Genomic DNA, 19,919 nt, shown 5'->3' with positions numbered 1-19,919 from the left:
GTTATTACTGTATTTTCTTTTTCCAAGAGGCACTTAAATGACTTTTGGTAACCTAGTCTGCTGAAAATTTTAATCTTATTTCCTTTAATATTTTTCTTAAAAATTTTTAGATTAAAAAAACCTTTAATAGCTGGGTGGTAGTGGCGCACGCCTTTAATCCCAGCGCTCGGGAGGCAGAGGCAGGCGGATCTCTGTGAGTTTGAGGCCAGCCTGGGCTACAGAGTGAGTTTCAGGACAGGCTCCAAAGCTACACAGAGAAACCCTGTCTCGAAAAAAAAAAAAAATTCGAGATGTGTTTATTTTATGCATATGTGTCTTTTGCCTACACCATATGCATGCAGTGCCTGCAGAGGTCAGAAGAGGGCATCAGATTCCCACAAACTGGAGTTATGGATGGTGGTTAGCTAATTTATCTGGTTTGAGACAGGCTCTCTGTATAACCCTGGCTGTCCTGGAACTTAATATATAGACTATACGGACCTTCAACTTCCTGCCTCTGTCTCCCAAGTCCTGGGATGAAAGGCATCTACCACCACACCTGACCCAATACATTTATCTCAACTCATATTTCTTTATTGATCTAATTAATATAGGGTAGTAAATTCTTGCAATTACAGTAGTTGTTAATCTAATTGTATTTATAACAATCACAGTTGTTAAAATTCTTCAGGCAAGTCATTTTTAAATTTGTCTTGACTTCAGGTATAATTACTCACAAATTTTGCAATCTGATATAGTTGTTTTTTATAGTATATTTCTTTTTTTTTTCTGGAGGGGGGTGTTTCGAGACAGGGTTTCTCTGTGTAGCTTTGGCACCTGTCCTGGATCTCACTCTGTAGACCAAGCTGGCCTTAAACTTACAGAGATCCACCCGCCTCTGCCTGTGCTGGGATTAAAGGCGTGCGCCACCACTTCCCGGCATTATAGTATATTTCTAATATAACTCTTCAGTTTAAAACATGAAAACTCTAGTTGTCAAGATGGCTCAGTAGATAAAGTGTTTGATGCACGAGAATGAGAGTTCCGATCCCCAGAATCTAGGGAATCCCAGAGTGCCTACAGTGATGGGGGGTGGAGACAGGGATCTCCCAGTATGAAACAGTGAAGAAGAAACCCTTCTTCAAACGCGGTGGCAGGTGTGGACTGGAACCCAAGGTTGTTTTCTGACCTCCATGTGCTGTGCATGTCTGGACTCACACTTGACTGCACACACACAGTGACCACGCACATGCTCATACGCACGTTACATGCACACATAGCATAGGCACACCTATTAAGAACTCTCTGACAGGTTACATTGAAACTTATTCTAGATCTGTGGAAGAACTGCAGCTGAAACTTACCAAGGCTAATGAAAATGCAAGTTTTCTGCAGAAAAGCATTGGAGAAGTAACTCTTAAAGCTGAACAGAGCCAACAGGAAGCAGCTAAAAAGCATGAAGAGGAAAAGAAAGAATTGGAGGAAAAGTTGTTGGAACTGGTAAGGAGAAGTGAGGGGGACTGCTGGTAAAGCGGGTGGGTAGTCACTGTGTAGCCAGATGCCTTACCCCTTCCTTTGGGTTCTTCAGGAGAAGAAGGTGGAAACAAGCCACACCCAGTGTCAGGACCTGAGAGCCAAGTATGAAAAAGCCAGTTGTGAGACAAAAGCACAGCACGAAGAAGTCCTGCAGAACCTTCAGAAGATGCTGGTGGACACAGAGTTGAGACTGAAGGCTGCTGAGGAGGCCAACAGAGATCTGATGCAGGACGTGGAGGAACTGAAAACACAGGCCAACAAAGCCAAAGTATGTTCCGGAGCAGAAACGGTGCGATTGTGTGTTGTCTTAGCCAAGTGCCGTGGAGGCTGCAAGAGAGCTTGGGGCATGTGTGGCCTGTTAAACTCTCTGAGTGCACGGCAGAGTGGTAAGCTGCATCTTTGGTGGCTTTAAGTGTTTTCGTACCAGCTGTTCTTCCTCGTAGGGGAGGGTGATGGCTATCGGTCTTCCCCTGAGTGTATTGTGTAGCCATCACCATCCCTGTGCTGCTTGTCCCCAGTGGTCACAACCGCTCACTGTTGCCTGGCCTCTGTCTGCTTGCTTGTGTGGACTCTGTTTGGGAAAGCAGCTTCCTCTGATCTTGGCTGAGCCTGCTCCACCTTTCACTAGGGTTAAGATAGACAAATGTTGGAAAAGCAGGAGGCAGAGGCCCAGGGAAGCAAGCGGGCATTGTGTTGGAGCTGGAGGAGCGCAGCTGGCAAGCAGCATCTTATAGGAAGAATTAGAACTCTGGAGAGGGCTTTGAATGTCTCCAGGAAAGTTCTGCGAACTCGCTGACAAGGAAGCTGTGTTCAAGTCAATCAAGAAAATCCCTTATTAGTTGGAAATAGTTAGAACTTGGTATACTAAATTTCAATTTATGGTGTCAGGATTGTATCTGCACCCCAATATGTTTGACTTTGGTAACTTAGTAAAGTTTACCCTTTCTACTACTTACTATTTTAACTTTTTTATTGCTCAAAAATTATTTTTGTCCTAATTTTTTAAAGATTTATTTATTTATTATGATACAATGTTCTGTCTGCATGTATGCCCGCAGGCCAGAAGAGAGCACCAGATCTCATTACAGATGGTTGTGAGTCACCATGTGGGTGCTGAGAATTGAACTCAGGACCTCTGGAAGAGCAGCCAGTGCTCTTAACCTCTGAGCCATCTCTCCAGCCCCGTAAATGTTTATTTTTAGTGCATCAGAGAAATGTTTATGTATGAGTTTACTAGAAAGAAATTATGGAAGCGAACTTGAAACTATCAAAATCCTCTTGTTAGGGTAGGGATGTGGCTTAGTTGTAGAGTGCCAACCCACCCTGCCCTAGTATCAAATCCAAGGACCGAAACAGAATAGCAGCATAAAGCTCACAGAACCTTCTGTTAATAGGAGAACAATGATGTAGTACATGTCAGGTGTAGTGGGTGCAGTTTCCTCTCTTCTGCATGCTGTCAGAGCTTCTCCTGTACCCTCTGTCCTCACAACACCCCAGCTTGATACACCATTGAGTGGTGGCTGTGATTGCCACATTTAATGTCCCCTGTGTCTCAAAGGCTTTCAGGTTTGTAGACCACACCACAGCGTTCTAGTGGCTTGTGGGAAGCTACACTGACTCCGGTGGTTTTCTATAAAAGCCTTTTGTCCAGGCAGTGGTGGCACACACCTTTAATCCCAGCACTCGGGAGGCAGAGGCAGGCGGATCTCTGTGAGTTCGAGGCCAGCATGGTCTACAGAGCGATATCCAGGACAGGCCCCAAAGCTACACAGAGAAACCCTGTCTCGGTAAAACAAAAACAAAAACAAAACAAAAAAAAACAACACCCTTTGGTTAGAATACCAGGATTATTCCTCTTCCAAATTTGTTATCTGGATATTGAATTTCAGTGAGTTACACTCTGGAGAGTCTGATGAGACCTAAGGAAGTTTATGTATGCAGTCTGTAAGGTTCTTGCATTACTTCAGGAGGTCACAGAGCAAGTAAGCCAGTGACCCAAAACTCTGGTGTCTCTTCCAGTAGCCACTAGCTAGATGAGGCTGTGTAAAGATAAATTTGTACAGCAGAAAATCCAGCTCTCTCAGTGCATTCCGTGCATTTCAAGAACTCACTGGTCACATGCCTACCATGTATAGGACATGAATAATGTTAACATTCATTTCATCACAGAAGATTCTGGGTAGTGCCAATATAGACGTCATTAATTTATCTTATAAATAGTACATTTAAAAAACATTTCTTTGTAGCCAGCAAAGCGTAGAGATTAGTCTGCATTTGAGTAACATATATATGATACTGGGACTGACACTTTTAGCCTGTTGCCTCCCCTTCCTACTAAGGAAGGGCTTAAATACTAAAAGTTTCCCTTGCTACCTCTCATTTTGATTAAAATATACCCACCTGACTTGCTTTTGCCCCGACTTATACTTTTATTTTATTTTATTTATTTTTTATTTTTTGCTTTTTCGAGACAGGGTTTCTCTGTGTAACTTTGGAGCCTGTCCTGGATCTTGCTCTGTAGCCCAGGCTGGCCTCGAACTCACAGAGATTCGCCTGCCTCTGCCTCCCGAGTGCTGGGATTAAATGTGTAGGCCCACCACTGCCCAGCTCTGAATTATACTTTTGAAAATTCTTCTATGACTCTTTTCTGACGTAGAAATAATTGGACAGAACTGTAGCAAAGTCTTATCCCTAGTGTGAAAACCAAACAGAAATGATGTCATACATCATTTCAAAGAGAAAAAGCCAGTAGGCACTTTGCAGTTAATTTTGCTTTGTATTATTGTTTTATCCCATGCTTTTCTAGTTTTTATGCCTTTGTTATTCAGATAGTTTCTATGAAGCTTATTGTAGAGAATTCTAAATTTGCCTGGCTTAGGCCGCATTAAGTTATTTGGGCTTGCGTTTGTCTGCTGGATTTCATTTTGTTCCATTCTTTCCATCTTTTGTCCCTGTAGTCGCTAACTTATTTGTTAACATCAGCCAAAAAAGAGATTGAAGTCATGTCAGAAGAGCTGAGGGGTCTGAAATCAGAGAAGCAGCTTCTTGTGCAGGAGGCAAATGCTTTACAGTTAGAGAAAGGTTCACTTTTATCAAAGCTTGTAGAAGTGGAGACCAAGCTAACTCTGCTTCAGGAAGAGCAGCAGAAACTGTGGGCAGTCAATGAAACCCTCCATTTAGAGAAGGAGAAAGCCTCCGAAGGCAAGCAGGCTGCCGAAAAGCGCTATCAGCAGGAGCATCGGGACAGAGAGTCCCTGGTGGTGGAGAGAGAGAGGCTGCTGACGGAGGTCAGTGTGACGCAGGAAGAGCTCCTCAAGGTGCACATGGAGAAGGACGCCCTGGAAGCCTCCAAGGTGAGCATGCAGGTGCTGATAGAGGAGCTCCGCTTCTGCAAGGATAAGCTGATGGCCATGTCGGAGAAGGCCCGGGCGGAGAAGGAGCACCTGGAGGGGCAGGTCAAGAAGCTCACTGCCGAGAACATGTTCTTGTCCAAAGACAAAGATGACGTCATTCAGAAACTTCAGAGCGCTTACGAGGAGCTCGTCAAGGACCAGAAGTCCTTGGTCCAGGAGATTGAGGAGCTCACGACTGAGAAGAAGTCAGCCGCAGAGAAGCAGATAAGCCTCGATAACACCTGCCTCACCCTAAAGGCAGAGCGGGAGAACCTCCTCCAGAACAACAGGGACCTGCAGTTTGAGAGGGACACGCTGCGCCAGGGCCAGGAGAAGCTGAGCGCCGGCCTGGAGGCCACCCTCCAGGTCAAAGAGCTGCTCAGCACGGAGGCGGAGGCCCTGCGCACGCAGCTGGACTGTGCCAACAAAGCGCTGAGGAAGGCAGAGCTGGACACGAGGCAGCTCCAGACCACCAACGCAAGCCTCACAAAGCTCCTGGAAGAGATTAAGACCTGTCGGGCAATCTCGGACTCGGAGTGTATCCAGCTTCTCCACGAGAAGGAGAGCTTGGCAGCCTCTGAGAGGAAGCTCCTGGTGGAGAAAGAGGAGCTGTTAAGTGAAAATAGAAGCATCACTGAAAAACTCAATAAGCACTCAGAAGAGGCCACCCATCTGGAGATGAGTCTAAACGAGAAGGTCTCGTACTTAACTTCTGAGAAGGAGGTGGCTTGCCAGAAGATCGCTAGGCTCAAAAAGCAGCAGGATAGCCTCTTGAAAGAAAAGTCAGCACTAGAGATGCAAAATGGAGAGTTACTTGCTGAGAGGGAAAATTCCGTCAAAACCATAGGAGATCTTAAAAGGAAGTGTGACCAAGAGGCTTCCAACAGACGAGTGGCCGTGCAGGAGAAGATGAGGCTGCTCAGTCATATGGACACGCTGAAGAAGGAGCTCCAGGAAAGAAAGAAGGAAAACCAGGAGCTGGCGAGCAGCAAGTGCGACCTCTCCTTGTTGCTGAAAGAGGCTCAGGATGCCAAAAAGAGTCTTGAGAAAGAGCACACTAGTGTGATGCAGGCCAAGGAGACCTTGACCGCCGAGCTGAAGGCTTGCTGCTCTGAGAAGGACGTCTTGCTGAGGGATGGCTTGAACCTGCAAGAAGAGTGCCAGAAGTTAAACGAGAAGGTTCGTGAAATCCAGCAGACGTTAATCCTAGAGGAGGAGGCCAGGGCAAAGGAGAACGAGGCCTCTTTATTTGACAGCAACAAGCTTCATGGGAGAATAGTGCTCTTGGAGGAGGAGATCCAGGGCTTGAGGGCATGTACTGAGCAGTTGCAGACAGAGAATTTTACTCTTGTCCAAGAGAAAACCAACTCAGAGCAAAAGGTGGTAGAGATCATTAAGGAGAAGGAGCGCCTGAGTGCAGACGCAGCTCAGCTTGCTGCCAACATTGAGACCCTCAAAAGTGACTTTGCCGCCCTTTCCAAGTCCAAGGTGGAATTACAGGAGCTACACAGCTGTCTCACCAAGATCCTGGATGACCTCCGGCTGAACCACGAAGTGGCCGTGACTGAGAGAGACGAGGTGCTTCAGGACAACAAGAACCTCCTGGCCGAGAAACGAGAAATGATGCTGAGAACTGAAGAGGTCCTGAAGGAGAAGGAACAGCTGGAGGAAAGCTACTTCATCCTCCAGAAAGAGATTAGTCAGCTGGCCCAGAGCAACAACCACATTTCAGCCAACCTCCTAGAGTCCCAAAGCGAAAACCGTGCTTTGAGAAAAGACAAGAGCAAGCTTACCCTTAAGATTAGAGAGCTTGAGACCCTTCATTCATTCACGGTAAAGTGAGAGGTTCGCCTACTGAGCACCCAGGCTCCCCACTAACTGCACTAACACTCGTGGCTTAGGTGATTTCTCTTTGTGCAGCCGAGGAAAATCTACCTCAGTAAGCCAGCTGTGTGTGTGTCCAGGTTTTCGTTACAACTGGGACGGTTGATTCATTACTGAATGTCTAATTGTGGTAGTCTCCCCTCATTTCAGAAAGACCTGAAAACTGTGAATAAAAAAATGCATTTTTTCCCTTTAATTTAAGGAGAAGCTTTGTTAACTGTAAAGGTTAACTGTTTCTTGGAGGTTTCAGAGCAGTATTAGAATGTGCACACACTGAAATCCAACCTGCGATTTGGCTTCTATTGTATCTGTCCATTTGGAGGTGGGAGCTCCCACTGAAGTCTCTGTGGCTGATGGTAGAGCACGTATAATAATACAAAATTCTCATGAACATTATTAAACCCACCAAATGAAATTGTAATCAAATGTCTTCAAACAGTTTTATGACTATTTTGGATATTTAGTAGCTAAGAATTTGTATTCCTATATACATCTTTTTTATTCACAGATACAGTTATATTCATTACTCCATTTCTCTCATAGATTTTCCCATTCAACGCTTCTCATGGAACACTTGATCCTTAAATAATGCCCAAATAATTTATATTATTATACGAAAAATTCTTAGCTTGAATTGAGTGATTTCAGAAGCCCCAAATTGAAATAGCCAGAAAAATATTCTACACTTACACCAATAAATTTAAGGGCCATTCAGTTATATAGGATTGTTATGCTTCATTCTCACCAAATAGTCTGTCAAATTTAAGTCAGGATGTGAGCACTTGCTGGTCAGTGGAAGTTGGATGTAGGTTTAGAGGGATGTGAGGACATGGAGGTGGTTTCAGAGTTGACTTCCTGACAGATGCCCTGGGAAGGGTCAACTACCCTGTTCTCCTCCACAGTATACATGTCCTGTCTCAGTTTGTGTGCCTTAGGGTTGTTGACTCTCATCCTCTGTGTGCTGCTTACCACACAGACTCTGAGAGCTGCCTCTGGCCGTGCCTCCCGAATGCCCCTGACGGTGCCAGGAGAGAGTGCCCTTTCCGGTTCCTCACTGTGTCTCCTTGTGCTTAGGCTGCTCAGAGTGCAGAAGATGCCATGCAGATCATGGAACAGATGACCAAAGAGAAGACAGAAACGCTGGCCTTCTTGGAGGACACCAAGCAAACCAATGCAAAACTGCAGAGCGAAGTAATCAGATTTTAATTTTGTTCATTTGTTCAAAGGACAGCTTACCAACTTCATGGAATGTTTGGTCGCTTAACTCAGAGTGTGTCCTTTTGAAGTGTGGACTTAAAACAGTTTGATCTGTGTACACCATGCCATGATAATGTTGACTGAGATATATGACTTCATTACTTACTAATAGCACTAAACTTTACACTAGGTGACACTAGGCATGGAAATTGGGAGATAGTGGCAGGGTTAGGAATTCAAGGGTAGCCTGGGCTACGTGAGGTTCTGCCTAAACAAATGAACGACCCCCAAAATGAAAAGGAAGCTCTAATATTGTGGTGTTCTTAGATAACTACTTAGTGATGACACTTTCTAAGTTTTCATATCCTTCCTTTTTATCCTGCACATTTCCCCCTCAACCAAGCCACCAAATTCCATTTCCCCAGCCCCGATAAAGGCTTTTTCTTGGCCTAGTTCAGTGTTTACATCCTTTTGTGTTATCTTGAATGAGTCATTTCTAGAGCTGGGACAACTGTGACATCAGGTTATTCCTGTCCTATCTACAAGCAGCATTTCCCTTTGGACCTTTCTCTGATGCTCTGTTCCCATCTTCTCAGCCCATAAAAAAATCCTTTCTGAAAAGCTGCTATCTGAAGAGCCAATTGCTTCACTAAAGTGGGATGTGAAGCTCTTTATATAGCTTCTGGTGCTTTTCACGGGCAGGTAACATTCAGAAAGTTGTTCAGAGGAAGAGACTGCCAGGTGGAATAGCTCCATGAAGACCAGGCCTCCTCATGCAAGGCTAAAGATCACGACCTTCCCAAATAGACATTTTGAGGTAATTAGGGTAGATAAAAGCTTACAGAGAGTGCACACAGATGAAAATTGAAATTAGAAGCCTGAGAAAAGATTTTCCTAGAGGATGGGGTCAGGCAGTGTTATGTCCTCCCTCAGCATGTCTGTTATTGCCAGACCACAAAGTGGGCCCATTCCAATGCTTTATCTCCTTTGTTCATAAATCTGGGGTGTTAAAGATCATTAAGAGGAAGGTGGTGGTGTTAACATTAGCATGGTACTTTCTAGAATTCTGGTTGATGGCATGTGACATAACAAAGGGAGACAACTCCCTCCTCTGTCTAGAAGAGGTAAAGGCATAGAGCCCAGATGGCCATCCTGGCCCCAGGTCACACCTTGTGTGGTGAATGGATAGAACAGGCGCCATCTTGGTAGATACTCCATTCCTAGAACTCCAGCCACCCTCCAGAGCCTCTGATCAGTCACTTCCAGCTTATGAAATGCCTGGCTTTTCCACTAGAGGGCAGGCAGGCGCTAAGACAGTGCAGGACAGTGGTGGGATGGAGCATGTGTGAGCGCCCTTCAGTCTCACTGCATGGCTTCTTCCTCCTCAAGAAATTGCAGATGGATAACAGTCTTTCCCCCAGTTGACAAATGGCTGATTCAAATAAGTGTTAGAAGGAGGATTGCGTAAGTTTAGAACTGACGTTGATGGGGAAGTGTCTCCTGTATTAGTGAGGGAGAGGAAAGGAGTTTTTGTTGGATTACAGATTGATCCTTGATAATGTCGCTGTTTGACAATCTAGTTCTTGTTTTTTTTTCTTCTTTTCTTTTCTTTTTTTTTTTTTTGGTTTTTTTGAGACAGAGTTTCTCTGTGTGTGTAGCTTTGCGCCTTTCCTGGATCTTGCTCTAATAGACCAGGCTGGCCTCGAACTCACAGAGATCCTCCTGCCTCTGCCCCCTGAGTGCTGGGATTAAAGGTGTGCACCACCACCACTCAACTAGTTCTTGCATTTTAAAGACGGATTGTTTTGAATGGCAATTTCAGTGGCTCGTACTGAGGACTGTACAAGAAACAGACACAAGACTAAAGATAGCTTCTGTTTTAATATGCACTAGCAATTTAGTTTGACATTTTGGCCAGGTGTACAGGAAACGAAGGACTGTCATTTGTAAGCTCTTCTCCAGATGACTCTCCCTGCAGCTTATTGCACATGACTAATTTCATCTATTTTTATTTTTTTTTTTTTTTTTTTTTTTTTTTTTTTTTTCGTTTTTCGAGACAGGGTTTCTCTGTGTAGCTTTGCGCCTTTCCTGGGACTCGCTTGGTAGCCTAGGCTGGCCTCGAACTCACAGAGATCCACCTGGCTCTGCCTCCCGAGTGCTGGGATTAAAGGCGTGCGCCACCACCGCCCGGCCTTTCATCTATTTTTAAATACATGTTTTTGTGAATCATTTCTCTAGCCATGTCACTGAAAAATGAAATGATTTCATCAATTTTTTTTTAATCTTTGTCTTTAAGTTGGACACACTTAAAGAAAACAACTTGAGAAATGTGGAAGAGCTGAACAAATCAAAAGAACTTCTCAATGAAGAGACTCAAAAAATGGAAGAATTCAAGAAAGAAATGTAAGTTTTTCTCCTTTGAGGGGAGTTAATTTAAGTTTTAAAAAGGAAAGCAACACTATTTTTAAAGCATTTGAAAGGTTTGTAAGTCTATCTGTTCCCCACAATGCATTCTCCACCAGCAGATTCGGTAACCACCGTTAGAACACAGCTAAGCTGAAGATCAAAGGGAACTGGGCTGGTTGCTGAAGGGAGAAACGTGGAGTTTGAGTGTGACTTTGTAAAGCTACACAAACCCATGGATGGCGATGTATCAGAGTTAAATTTGTGTGTTTACTTGATAGCTGGTCATAACACGTAGAACTATAAGGTCTTTTTATTAATAAATCCTTCAAAGGTCGGGCATGATGGTGCACACCTTTAATCCCAGCACTTGGAAGACTGAGGCAGTGAATCTCTGTGAGTTCAAGGCCAGCCTGGTCCACACAGTGAGTTCCAGGACAGTCAGGGCTGTTACACAGAGAAACCCTGTCTCAAAAATAACTAAATAGTAAAAATAAATCTTTCAAATCTTTTTTTTTTTTTTTTTTTTTTAATGATAGAAAAGAAGTCAGACATGGTGGTACATGCCTATAATCCCGAGTGCTTGAGAGTTTAAGACAGTATGGTTATTGTGAATTAGAGGCCAGCCTGTCCTACGTGGTAAATTGCAGGTCAGCCTGGGCTATAGAGTGAGATCCTGTCTCAAAAGAAAAGAAAAAAGAAAAAAAAATAAGAAAGAAAGAAAGAAAAGAAAATGAAAAAACCCAGCATATCATTTTCAAGATTTTCAATGTCATACATCTCTCTATCCCCAATCCCTTGATTATAAAGTAATCAAGTCTTCTGACATAGACAGTAATTTGGAAAACTTTCTCTTGGGATTTTCCCATCAGTCTACTGCCTAGCTTCAAGCTGACTGTGTTTCCTGCGGTGACACCACCTAAGCCTTTCAAGCTTGGTTGTTTACATTTGCCAGAGATTGGTGTTTATATGGCACTGTAAGTGATGGTTAGTGTGTGGATTTCCTTTGGTCTTTCGGTTGATAACTGCACCATGTCCACTGGGAACCTAGAGATCCAGAGCCAGTTAGTCTGGTGAGTCCATGTGTCCTTCACACCAGGAACAATTAGGCCAAGAAGGAAGTGCAGAAGGATTATGTGGTTCCTGCCCTCAGGGCTTTACATCATTTATGATTCTAGTAAATAGATGATATTCAAGCAAAATTAAAGTGTCAGTTCCAAGCTTCTGTTACTGTACCATCCATCAGTCTTGGATTCAACACTAGGTATGGGAGCTCACACCTGTAATTCCCACACTTGGGGTTCTGAAGCAGGAGGATGGCAGCAAGGTTGAGAGCAGCCTCATTTACATAAGAAGTTGAGGCCAACTCAAGATATGGAGATTGTCTCTGAAAAAAAAAGTCTGAAAACTTGGAGGGAATTAGTATATGCATCACCTCTGCTGAGAGGTCTTTAAGCTCTTTCAGGAAGCAGGCTGCTGAGATGGTTTAGTAGGTAAAGGTGGAGGTGGGTCTCTGTGAATGTGAGGCCAGCATGATCTACATAGTGAGTTTCAGGTCAGCCAGAGCTAGACAAGACCCTGTCTCAAAATAAATGAATGAAATAAATTCTCCTAGGAATGGTTTGATCTGAGCTACTCAGGTAAGAAGACCCCCAGCTGATGTCTTGATTAATTCCCTTCATCTCTTTAGCAGTTGCCAACAATCCCATCCTCCAGGCTTACAGATGTACAGCAGTGATTAGTCACCAGGAGAGTCATGTTTCTTTAGCCTACCAGAGACAAATAGCACAAATAGGAAAATGATTACTGAGACAAAAAATAAAATAAAATAAATGCATTTGTTGAAAAATAACAATTTAGGGTCAGGCATGGGGACTCACACCTTTAATTCTAGCATTTGGAGGCAGAGGCAGACAGATCTCTGTGAGTTGGAGGCCAGCCTGGTTAACATAATAAGTTTCGGGACAGCCAGGACTACATAATGAGACTCTGTCTCAAAAAGATAAGAAAGATAACAACAATAATTCAGGGGCTGGGAGACAGCTCCATTTATCAAGTGCTTGTTGGGAGAAATGATGACCTGAGTTGAAATCCCAAGCATCTACATACAAAGCTGAACATGGTGGTACATATCTATAACTCCAGTGTTGTTTCTACCTGTTGTTCTATTTATGAATAAAGACCTGGGAGTCAGATGTTGGGGTGGAAACCTGCTAGATCAGAGAGGCCAAGAAGCAGCCAGCTGCCAGGCGGTGGTGGCACACACCTTTCATCCCAGCACTCAGAGGCAGAGGCAGGTGGATCTCTGAGTTCGAGGCCAGCGTGGCCTACAGAATGAGCTCTAGGACAGCCAGAGCTATTACACAGAGAAACCCTGTCTTGAAGGGGAAAAAAAAAAAAGCAACCAGCTGACCTTCCTCCTTCCTTTTCACCTTGGAGACCAAGCAAGAGAGTGTTTTTCCACACCACCCCCAACCAAAAAGGACCTCAAATCTCTAAGTCCCTCCCTACTCCTTCCTGTGCATCTCTCTATCTGTTTTCCTGGGTCCTCCATACTCTCTATGGCTAATGCTTGTCAACTAGTTGCTGGCTCTGCCCCCTGATCCAAGGTTAATTTTATTAATACAGTCTTGGAGTTTCACAGTGCAGTCAAATATTCCACAATACTCCAGTGCTGTGGGGCAGAGACAGGAGGATCCTTGGAGTTTGCTGAACATCTATTATAGCTGAAATGGTAAGCTCCAGGTTCAGGGAGTGTCTTAGTTAGGGTTTTATTGCTGTAAAGAGACACCATGACCATAGCAACTCTTATAAAGAAAAACATTTAACTGGGACTGACCGACAGTTCAGAGGTTTAGTCCATTATCATCATGGCAGGAAGCATGGTGGCTTTCAGGCTGGTGCTGGAAAGGGAGCTGAGAGTTCTACATCTGGATCAGCAGGCAGCAGGAAGAAACTGCCACACTGGGCCTAGCTTAAGCATCTGGAACATCAAAGAGCACCCCCAGTGACACTTCCTCCAAGACCACACCTCCTAATAGTGCCACTCCCTATGGGGCCTATGGGAGCCATTTTTATTCAAACCACTACAGAGAGAGACCCTATCTCAGGACATAAAGTGGAGAGTGACTGACTACCTCTAGCCTCTGCCCACATGTCATACACACTCACATGCACACTTGCACACACGTGTTCACATATAAATAAGAACACATATCATACATAAACTAACATCCTGGTGACATTCAGAGGGGGTGGATTCAAGTATAGTTTAGGAGTTTTTCCCTGTGACACAAGTAGTTCTGCTCCCTGGAGTGTGGGGCACTGAGGTGTTACTGGTCTCCCATTGCCACAGTCCTACTCTTTAGCTCTCTCTGAGCCACAGTAGATACCGGAGGGGCAGAGCCACGGTGGACCTAACCAGGAGAGCTCTGAATAGCATTCTCGTTTCACACTGATAATTACATAGGACTAGTCCTTCAGTGAATCTGCCCACTAAATGCCTCACTTAATTGTGTCCTATCATATCACACTTCCCAATTTGTGTAGTGTTGCACGAATCCTAAATGGTCTTATCATAAAAACCCGGAGCCAGATATTGGGGTAAATACTGAAAGATCAGAGGAAACAAGCCACAGCCACTTTTTACCTCACCAACTCCTCAGCCAAAAAGAGAAGAACCTGTCTCCATGAATCCTCAGACTGAATGCCTGAGTCCTCAGCCGAAAGGGCCTAATTCCTGTCCCCTCCCGCCTTATATTCCTTTCTCTGCCCAGCCATTTCACTTCCTGTCTCAACCTTCCAAGTGCTGGGATTAAAGACGGGTGACTCCCAAGTGCTGGGATTAAAGGTGTGCACCAACACCACCCGGTCCTCTGTGGCTAACTCTGGCTGGCTCTGTCCTCTGATCTTCAGGCAAGCTTTATTTCTTAGATTACAAATAGATCCCCGCAGTGTAGGATCAGGGTCGTACTTATAAGCAGACAAACAGTGGCTCAGTGCAGGGTCGAGAGCATGCTTAGCACGTGTGAGGTGTTGAGTCTCCAGGCAAGGGTGGGCGTGGGTTGTCCTCATAGCTGGATGTGGTGGTGCATGCCTGTAACCCCTGAAGTCAGGAGACAGAAGCCGGAGGACCACTCTGAGTTTCAGGTCAGCTGTGCTATCTTGTGAGAATCTGGCTCACCTCGACCCCCAGTTTGTCTTGGTGCCCTGCTTCATGCCTGTGGATGGAGTGGAAGTAAAAGACAGTAAGATCCCCGCTGCGGCCACAGCAACGGAAGCCTGTCTTTCTTCTGATCCTGCCCCGGGGGAAGTTGCTGAAACAGAGAGGAGCATCCCTGTGCCAGGGCTGCTTTAGATTCTCTGCCCACCAGGCCTGAGGAAATTCCCTCTTCCTGTCATGACAAGGCACCCCATGGCTAGATCTTAGCTCTGCATAGAATCTAGTGGAAGGAGGCCTGGGGAGCTGGTGAAAAGCCCTGGCCTGTGACTCTGCCCTTGTCTTGGCCACACTTCAAGGCAAGGACATCTGCTTTCAGAGGACAGTGTGATGGGAGCAGTACTTCTTGGGGTGCTTTGCGTTCCTTAGTTGATTCTTCATTGCCTAAAGCTAGAGAATAAGCAGCTGCTTGCATGTGCGTGCGTGCGTGCGTGCGTGCGTGCGTGCGTCTTGACAAGCGCACAGTGGTGCCGTGTGCTCCAGAGCTGTGGTGTTTGTCCTCACCTGATAGAATTGTGCTGCCTAGAGAAACTGGTGCCAGAGGAGCGGCAGCAGCCTTCTGACCGAGCTCCCTCCTCCTTTTTAGTAAGAAATGTAAACTGAATTTAACGTAATAATCTGTCTTGGAAAACCAAAATAAATACATTGAGGAGTAAAATGTAAGTCAGTGTCAACAATGTTTATTTCGTCTCTCACCTTAAAGCTAGCGAGTATTTTCTGTCTTGTCCTGTAAACGGAAAAGTAGCTTTAAAATTGGTTAAGCGGCTGGGAGAGGGCTCCGTGGTAAAGTGGCTGCTGTGCACGCATGAGGGCTGACTTGGACGCCTTGTACCCGTGTCGAAGCTGGAACTGACTGCTGCGCACCTATAGTGCTGCTCGGGGCTGGGAGGCAGCGGGAGGAAGATTCCCGGGACTTGCTGGTGCTGTCTGGCTGATCCGGCTCAGTGAGAGAACTGTCATCCAGTGTGGGCCTCTGGCCTCACGTGTGTATGCACACACTTGCGTATGAACACACATGAACACACACACAAAGTTGTTAGAAATCTTTGCTTGTTTCTTGTGGTGTATGAGATGGAACCCAGCTCTGTGGAGTTGCTTCTCTTCTTCGTCTTTACCTGAGTCCTGGGGATTGAACTTTAAGTCATCAGGCTTATGTGGCAAGGGCTTTACCTGCTGAGCCCCAGTGGCCGTTTTAAAAATAACTTTGTTTTTGTTTGAAGTTTTTTACTGTGAGTTCTTTTTTTTAAAGAGGGTGTTGCTAAGCAAGTGCTGTACCACCGAGCCACACCGCCAGCCCACAGAATGCTTGTTTGGTTTGTGTTTGCTTTTTGAGACAAGATCACTCTCTAGTCCTGACTGTCCTAGAGCTTGCTGTGTAGATCAGACTGGCCTCAGGCTTGCAGAGATCCACCTTCCTCGGTCTCCTGAGTGCTGGGATCACTACACCCAACCTCACTGTACTTTCTTTAAAACAGTGTTTTCAAAAACTTTGTACAACCAGAACTTTGTGTCTCTGTGATGAGAAAGTTTTCAATAGGCAGAAGAGGAGCACAGACATCAGTGTTGACGGCCAGGTGTGGTGGTGTGTCTGTAGTCCCAGCACACTGGAGGCCAAGGCAGGAAGATTTCAAGGTCAAGGCCAGCTTTCGAAACATAGCAAGACTGTGTATCAATAAACAGAAAGTTCCTTTTCCTTTTTCTCCCCCCAACCCCCTCAAGACAGGGTTTCTCTGTGTAACAGCCCTGTCTGACCTGATACTCACTCTGTAGACCAGGCTGGCCTAGAACTCACAGAGATCTACCGGCCTCTGCCTCTAGAGTTCTGAGATTGAAGGTATGGACCACCACTGCCTGGCTAATAAAAAAGTTCCTATGAAGTCAGTGACAACCTGAAAAATACAGTATTTAGTTTATGATGGTTTCATCGTAAGTAAAATCTTCCGATTTGTCAGTGTTAATGGACTTTAGCCAGCAGTGAACTTAAGTTATGTGGGGAGCGGGGCAATGTGTGTGTGTGTGTGTGTGTGTGTGTGTGTGTGTGTGTGTGTGTGTGTGTGTGTGTCTGTGTGTGTCTGTGTGTGTGTGTGTCTGTGTGTGTGTGTGTGTCTGTGTCTGTGTCTTAGTTTGCCTTCCCGTTGCTGTGATGAATACCACAACCAAAAGCAACCTGGGGAAGAAAGGGTTTATTTGGCTTATAGGTTACAGTCTATCATTGAGGGAAGCCAGAGCAGGAACCCGAGGCAGGAACCCAAACAGAGAGCAATGAGATACGCTGCTCACTTGCTCCCTCTCAGACTCAGGCTCAGCTCCCTTCCTTACACAGCGGATGACCACCTGCCCAGGGATGGTGCTGCCCGTGGCTGGCTGCCACCCCGTACGTCAGTCAACCATTAATAAAATGTCCCACAGACATGCCCTAGGCCACTCTGATGGGGGCAGTTTCTCTGTTGGGTTCCCCTCTTCCCAGGCATGTCAAGGTTTGTCACGTTGACACAAGCTAACTGACGGTGCCTATACACGCCAGTGGGTAGATGGGTTGATAGACTGACAATTTGAATGTTCTTTCTCAGTTTTTCTGTACTTATTAAATACACATCTTTGTAAATTTTAATTTAGTGTGCTAAGAGAATTTCTGTGTAGATTTATTCTCCTAAATCTTCATGAGGTCATCATAGAGTATGTGTTGTATAGCTAGGTGGAGAACTAAAAATTGAGAAAATTGAAGATGCCAAGCGCTGCCACCCATTAGACGATTGAAGTTAAAAATAGATGCACTCATGCATCGGCAAATGGATTCGTACCCAGATGACTGGCTTCAGAATCCAGCCACGTCTGACAGCTTGCTAAGAAGAGTTTACCCAGCATAGACCTACTTAAAACTCAGAATTGCTTCAAAACCTCCTATGGCATAAAACTAGGATCTAGTGAAGAAGTAAAAATATTTTGAATAGCCATATGTAAAAGATAATAGTTCAGAATGTATGTTTAGGTTAATTTTAATAATGAGAAAATGCCTAATAATGTCTACCTTATTGTGTTAGCATTTATGATATGAGTTAGCTGGCAGACTGTGTTGTTTTTATTTGCTTCTTTTAATTAACAATTAGCATTGTAGAAAGAATACCATCAAATAACTACTATTTACTTAGAAAAAAATTCCTTTGGGCATTTCACTTTCCATTGTCCTAAAAATATACTCGAATTCACAGCAGCACCTGACTGTGGTGGACACTGGTAAATGGGACCACTGGATTTTTATTTCAGCAAGAGAGAAATAGATGAAAAGATCTGCGCCTCCTGAACGAAGTGCCTTGGCAGCCCATTAAATCACTGTCACCAGAGTGGGTTTTAGTATAATTACCTAACGGAAATTTTCCTAAAGATGAAGGCTATACTGGCCACGTCATTTGTCACCTATTTTACAGCAAAATTTGCTTTTGTGTGGGGTGTGGGTGGTAATAGAGTAGAGATAGTGTTTGTTGCGTGTTTTAAAATGTCATAATTGTGGTCAGCCAATCTCTTTTTGAGAGATTAAAACGTGACCTCTCCTTCATGTAGCTAACTCGGTCCCTTGTTATTATAGGTCTTATCAGGCACGTGACCCAGATCTATTTTCCCCAGTGCTGTGAAGCTGTTGTCTCCCACAGTTTCCTTGCTTGTCTTGTTTCTATGGTAACCCTGCACTCACTGTCCTTGCAGAGAAACCCTAAAGCAGGCAGCAGTTGAGAAGTCCCAGCAGCTTTCAGCACTGCAAGAAGAGAACGTCAAACTTGCCGAGGAACTGGGGAGAACGCGGGACGAAGTCACAAGCCATCAGAAGGTCAGTGGACCTCCAGTGGGGGGTTTAGGTCTGGGGTGCTGGCATCTGCTGTTCTGGCAGCGTTCCTCGAGGCTACTCAGATTTGCTGTGTGACTGGCTTGTTTCAAACGGGATGGCTTGTTTACCTGTGTTACAGGCACCTTGCTTTCAGGGAGGCACACTGCTGCAGGATGTGGGGTCGCAGTGAATTGACAGTTCCACTAACACATACACACACCAGCAGCACCAGCACCAGACCTTACAGGCAGCGAGAGAAGGTCCTTCCTAGATTAGTCTTCTAGCAGTGCGCTTAAATTCGAAGAATCAAACATCTTCTCCCCACCACAACTTTAGTTCCAAATTTATTTTTCCTTAAGATTTTTTTCCCTATTTTGCTGAAATTGGTCTTAAGGATATGGATTCTAAGAATATGGTTTTGGTGTGAAGTTACTGGTTGGTCTTGGTAGTAATTTCCCAGTAGACTTGTGAATATGTGTGTGTTGATTTGTGGAATGTGCGTCCTAACTAGAGTGCATCACAGCCTGCTTGCTGAGATCTGCGTCGCCGAGGTTTCTGACAGAAGTTACTTAAACATGGGAACAGAGCTGATTGTAAATGATGCTGTGTTCCACTTTGAACTCTTCTCTATCATTGAATCAGAATGTTAGTCACATCTGACCCCGGAGCAGCTGCTGCAATTTTTAACCGTTTATGCTTGCTCTGTCCTGCAAAGGAAAAGATCGGTTACGCGCTGCAAGCCTTGGCTCTGACTAGCTAGAGTAGTTTAGAGTCACTCCATTTCATTTTCACCAAGGTGGTGCAGTGTGTGGGGAAACACCTCATTTTGTTCTTTCTGTGTTTTCAGGGCAGGGGATCACTGGTTGGCCTGGAACTCACCAGGTAGCACAGGTTGGCTTCAAACTCAGAGAAAGCCTCCTGCTTCTACCTCCCAAGTATTGGGGAAGTCACCATGTCCATGGTTTATTTCACACTTTAAGATTTTTAATTACAAGCCAGGCGGTGGTGGTGCAAGCCTTTAGTCCCAGCACTCGGGGGACAGAGGCTAATGGATCTCTGTGAGTTCAAGGCCAGCCTGGTCTACAGAGTGAGTTCCAGGACAGCTAGGACTGTTTCACAGAGAAACCCTGTCTCAAAAAACAAAAACAAAACAAAAAAAGATTTTTATTATAGCTGTTCCCACTTTCCTCATTTCATGAAGGAAATGCTGCAGTCTCCCAGCTCTGAGAGATGTTACGGGGTGCTGCAGGTTGACAGTGGCAGACTCGCTGTGTGATGGGTACCCAGATGACAGTGGTGATCTGGGAGGTGGTGCTCTTCCCTTCTGTAGCAGAAGACAGAAGCACAGAGAAGATAGTGACTTGTTGAGCATCCTCCGGCAAGCAGGGTCACAGTGTTGGTCCTCGTGTTTGGCTTGGAACAGAATCAAAGGGGACAGACTTAAGCGGGGTCACTGCACTCTGCTTTGATCAGCTCGTGAGAAATTTGAGTC

At 45.0% G+C, this 19,919-nt stretch overlaps 1 protein-coding gene across 4 annotated transcripts in view; it reads left to right on the top strand.

Moving 5' to 3' along the window:
- The window catches only part of Clip1 (CAP-Gly domain containing linker protein 1), a 117,265-nt gene that overhangs the window by 73,182 nt on the left and 24,164 nt on the right, over positions 1–19,919 (top strand). For 3 of the 4 annotated variants that reach the window (XM_052755396.1, XM_052755398.1, XM_052755397.1), the window contains 5 exons: positions 1,314–1,479; positions 1,568–1,783; positions 7,866–7,982; positions 10,285–10,391; positions 18,310–18,430. In XM_052755396.1, the coding sequence (XP_052611356.1) occupies positions 1,314–1,479; positions 1,568–1,783; positions 7,866–7,982; positions 10,285–10,391; positions 18,310–18,430 (727 nt within the window). Of the gene's footprint in view, positions 1–1,313; positions 1,480–1,567; positions 1,784–4,472; positions 6,741–7,865; positions 7,983–10,284; positions 10,392–18,309; positions 18,431–19,919 lie in introns of all 4 variants that reach the window. The other variant, XM_052755399.1, reaches the window with a different exon arrangement.

The sequence above is a fragment of the Peromyscus californicus genome, unplaced genomic scaffold, assembly GCF_007827085.1.
Source record: "Peromyscus californicus insignis strain IS unplaced genomic scaffold, ASM782708v3 Scaffold_2__1_contigs__length_46816999, whole genome shotgun sequence".
Taxonomy (NCBI): domain Eukaryota; kingdom Metazoa; phylum Chordata; class Mammalia; order Rodentia; family Cricetidae; genus Peromyscus; species Peromyscus californicus.
This window is presented reverse-complemented; position numbering and strand designations above follow the sequence as displayed.